General features: G+C 32.9%; 1 protein-coding gene across 1 annotated transcript; it reads right to left on the reverse strand.

Annotated features, from left to right (window-relative positions):
- Nucleotides 1-427: 427 nt before the first annotated feature.
- Nucleotides 428-2312, reverse strand: LOC123720758. Its single transcript, XM_045677511.1, has 2 exons — nucleotides 1015-2312; nucleotides 428-768 (listed from the first exon to the last, which is right to left on the reverse strand). The coding sequence occupies exons 1-2, from the start codon at nucleotides 2146-2148 to the stop codon at nucleotides 643-645; spliced, it is 1260 nt and encodes a 419-aa protein (XP_045533467.1). The 5' UTR covers nucleotides 2149-2312; the 3' UTR covers nucleotides 428-642.
- Nucleotides 2313-5081: the final 2769 nt, after the last annotated feature.

Raw genomic sequence — 5081 nt, forward strand, 5'->3', positions numbered from 1 at the left:
ATAATGAATAAAGACGTCAAAACCCATATCGTCCATACAAAGAGGGTTTCGTGTGGACGAATAACGAACGAAACAAGTCTTCGTTTCCATAACATTAGGCCAAAGAAATCTATGTCGAATGTTTAATAGAATAGAATTATGATATACAATTAAAAAGTATATCGTAATGTTAGAATATAATTGTGTTGTTACTGTAAATATATTTTTTGCGCCTGTCAAATTTGACTAGACTTTCTTAATACATTTTTATAAACTTTAAATAGTAAATTTACCAAATGAGGATGTCTATTAATAACTTTTTAATATCTTTGCTGGGTGTAATAAATAGGTAAAAAAACATTAATATACTTTTTTTTGGAATACTAATTTATTTGGAAATGTTTGAAATTTGTATATAAAATAATACACAATATGTAATTTGTTATATTAGTGACTAGTATGGCTATAAATACCTAATACATTTTTAAAAATTGCTTTGTAATCACTAACTAACATGCATCTCTAAGTTCACAAGAACTTTGTGGAGAATTATAAACAATTTAAAATATATTATGTTATTATTTATCATTAAATCTACCTAAAACAAATAAAAGCACTTAAGTATGACAGCATTGCAATTGAACAATATGGATAATTCTTTTTTTATCTATTTTCTAAAATAGTAACATCCTGCTGTTGCAATGTTGATTGCAACCTTTCTTTGAGACATCTTAATCTTTTGTACATGTTCAGTTTATTGCTTGTAAAAGTATTCTTTACTGTTGTCTCCTGTTAACAAAAATTTCTTGTTATTATGTACGTAGTTATAAAACAATTGTCTGAACTTATGTAAGGGACTTCATACATGTTTTTTTAAAGTTATAATTTTAGCATGCGCAATGTAAGATACAACTTTATTACACAATGGATTAGCTAGGAGTGCTGGGATAAAATTTAATTATTATTTTTAAATAAATGTAAAAATATTGTCATATTGAAAATTGAATATACATGCATAGGTTTAAATATACTTACACCAGGGAAAAACTTAACATCAATCATATACAATTCAAAAAATGTTGCTGCAACAATCGTAGGTCCTGACCTTCTTTCACAAACATCTAGCTGTACAGGAAATTTTCCATCTGGTAACTCGGCTAATGTTTCAAACACAGGCCTATTAGCTTTTTTTTGGCTAGATAATCTATATACAAGAATACTTCCATTCCTTAGACCAATTAATACAATATCAATATAAAAAAACAAGGCAGTTATTGGGGGGAAATCAAGGTATAAATGTTGATATTCATCAGTTTCAATTTTAAATAAGTTTCTAGAATAGCAAATAAAATTTTTATCATCAATTGCATTTATATTCTTAATGTGTACTATCCATTCTGCTGGGCATTTAATTTTTTTTTCTGTCACAGAATTATTAGAATTGAGATTTAGAATTCTACCACAATCGGTGAATAGATATATGTATGCATCACAATATTGTATTTCTTTAATATCATAGTTGCAGTGCAGTATTAAATTTGGTGTTAATTCTTTTTGCAATAAATTACATTTATAGACATCTCTATTATTGTAAAATAATAAAAAATCCCCATTTAAAACATATTTATCAGCTTTAAAGTAATATTCAGTATTATAATTAGGGACTTTCAAAGTTCGTTGAACATAAATCCCGAATTTAACTTGGATTACAGTGGCATGGTTATTATTACTTATTTTTAAGTAGTTTTTCTCTGGTAGTGCAACAGGAATGTATTTTAAATCAGTCATGTCGTAGAAGACTGTTCCTTTTGCATCTTTCAGTGGTAAAACACCATAATTAATACCTAATACATGTGAACTATCATGCAAATTGAATTTATAAAATTCTTTTACTGTTTTTTCATAAGAAGAAATGTTTGACCAGAGTTTTAGATTTCTGTAAACATGGTACCAACTTAATATATCTCCACTTTTTTTCTTTGCTATTCTTGACGACTTCTTAAATTCCTTTCGGCAAACTTCTTGCCAGAGAATGTCGTTGTTATCTATGGCCTCTTTCCACTTTTTACACACTTCTCTACACTTCATTAAACTGTAGCCATCTAGTTTGATAAAAAATTCTATAAATATCTCAATGGGTAAACTATTTATCGTTATGAAAGCACTCATTTTAGCTATAGAAAGTAATAATTTATTTTATCTAACAAAAATTTTTCTATGTTATTTCACAGACTTGTTAGTTTAATTTACATTCTTATTTTGTTTTGGTTTAAACATGACTTTTATGTGAAATCAGCTGATATCTGCCTCGTGACTTTGACGTCTTTTACCTACACTTCGTTCTTATGTTGGCAACTGAACTTTTTAAGGCTTGAGACAAAATCACTTTTCAACAGGCGTGAACATCTCACGCCAAACGCGTCTGGATGAAAATGTTATATGATAGGGGGTAAAGGAGTTTGCGGGACGGCCAAAAAGGGCAGTCATCGCAGCCCATTGACACCCATTTTTAGTTTTGCGTTTGCCATAACGGTCACGTGAAAAACCGAAAACCAATGTCATTCCCATACATAATACAAATTAGTTGAGCGTAAGTATAGGCAGCGGCACGTAAGTCTAGCGCTGGCCGATACGTGGAGGGGATTGCTGCGCATGTGTACTGTCGCGCACGCAATACATTATATGCCACTTTGATTAATGATTACCTAAGTAACGATATTAAGCTGAACGAAATGTAAAGGATAGCTGCTGCGCATGATTACTGTCGCGCATGTAAGTAATATTACCTATCTATAAGATATAATAAGACAGTAAAAAGTGTCTGTTCGTAGAACGTATTTCCAAAAAAGACCTAAGATATTTTAACAAGTTTATGAGATGTAGAAAAATAGAAACATTATCTTTTAATTTGTAATCATTTATTAATCTGAATCAGAGAACGGTATCACGCCTTCAATGGTCTCCCGACAAGGCCTTTTGCTTACTGAGGGCCCGGGCTCAGGACTGCTTCGTTCGTCGGCACTAGCGTCATCTTCATTGCTATCCTCGGAACTATCTCCATCGACATGAATAATGAATTGTTCTGTTACCAAATCCACAACATGATCACTCTTTGCATATTGCTCTTCTATATCCTTCACCTTTTTACACAACTTTTGCCAATCCCATGTACCCATTAGTAAAACCTTTTCTTGTCTATGCATTTACTGACACTCCATTTTATATTTTTGCTGCCTACATATTGTTTAATATCGGACCATGACAATAAAATACCTACCTACCTAATAGACCTAAATCCGATTGAAAGGATTTAGGTCGGGGTGGTATGGTGGTAGTCTCAGTACCTGATGACCTCGTTTAGCTAGGATTCGATCAATCGAAAATGTTTTAAATTTATCTTTGTTAATCTTTATTAAATTGTATAACTGAGGTTTCAAATGTGTTTCCTCGTATTGTATACCTTTTTCAGTGAGCCAGGCCTGCATGTCAGCTTTTTTAGAATTAAAGGTTGGTGCGCGATCCCACTGCTTATTATGATAGGGCGCGTTGTCGACTACCACGACGGAATTGGGCTGTAGGTTGGGCATTAATTGGGTTCGGAGCCAGTTTTCGTAGTTTTCAAAATTCATATTGTCGTGGTAGTCGCCTGATTTGGTACCAGCTTTAAAAGTCAGCAACGCATTAGGTATAAACCCAGTATCAGACCCTGCGTGGACAATGACAACTCGCTATCCTTTCGAAATAGGTTTCTTAAGCCCCTTAGTAGTACCATCGGTCCAGGCTTTTGAAGAAGAGTGCGATGAATCTACGTAAGATTCGTCTGTATAAACAATAGGCTTTCCCTCTTGGCGATATTGCTTTATTTTTCTTAAATATTCGATACGTTGCAAACGTATATTAGAAGTCTCAATCAGCACTTTCCGGTTGTTTTCAGTGTTTTCCCACCGAAATCCCAAACTCTTAACTATTCGCCGAAGACTTCGTTCTGAACCTTTGAAATTTATGTCATCTTCTAGCTGCTTTCTAAGCTTTCCGATGGTAGGAAGTTCATTATTTGTCTTGTGAAAGTTATGAATGGTTCTCTTTATTACTCCTTGGTCGAAGTTATCGATATTTGTGACCGGTTTTGTTCTGGAATGTTTTTTGCCAGATGTTCTGAACACTGTGATCAAATGAGAACTTTTGGCTTGATTGGAGATGTTTCTTACCGTTGCAATTGACGTTTTTGTTGACTCTGCTGTCCTTTTTTGGATTTTACCTAATCCGCTGATTATACTATTAAATTGTATGTTTCCTCCCTTAATGATTTCGGCAGTTTGTTTTATCTGGCTCAAATTTACAATGTTGCTGTCCGAATGACTGAACACAGTATTTGTAGCTTCGTCAATCTGACCTTGGGTTTCTTTCAAAGAATCAATTAATTCGTTAGATTCCCTTTTAAAAATACAATTCTCGTCATAAACCATTTTCCTGACTTGTCTTTTCAAAACAGAATTTGTTCTAGGCATATTCACTTTACAGTCACAAACAAACTTAAAAACAAATAACAAACAACAAAACATTAACAAATTCAAACGTAACAAAAAACAACAAAACGTAACAACAGTAACAATAATATTAATGACGCGACTGTACACGGGGCGTCGTATCGGTGCGGGGAACGAAATGCGACTGGAGAGCCAATCGACGCTACGCGCGCCCGCTCTTCATTCCGCTTTCCGCCCTCAGGTACCTTATTTTTCACTTCTGCGCAATAACGGTCAGCGCTAGAGTTTCGTGCCGCTACTTGTAGTAGGTAAGCTTTTGTAAGTTTAGATTCGAATTATTTCTTTTTCAGTTCGAATTATTTTATTATATCTATGAAGTAAAATCGGCAAATACTTGAAAAATGAGGGTTCGAAATAAAATTTTAAGAATTAAATAACCAACAATCGTTTATTTAAGCATTATATAACAATTAAATCAAATAGAAAATTCATATGTAAACGATTTCTCAACCATATAAATCGTAGCATAGAATTCTTAATTCTTTTTGCGTCAAACAATATTGCATTATTTATTAAAATCATCACCAAAATTATGAAAACAAAGAATCTTATAAG

The sequence above is a fragment of the Pieris brassicae genome, chromosome 2, assembly GCF_905147105.1.
Source record: "Pieris brassicae chromosome 2, ilPieBrab1.1, whole genome shotgun sequence".
Taxonomy (NCBI): domain Eukaryota; kingdom Metazoa; phylum Arthropoda; class Insecta; order Lepidoptera; family Pieridae; genus Pieris; species Pieris brassicae.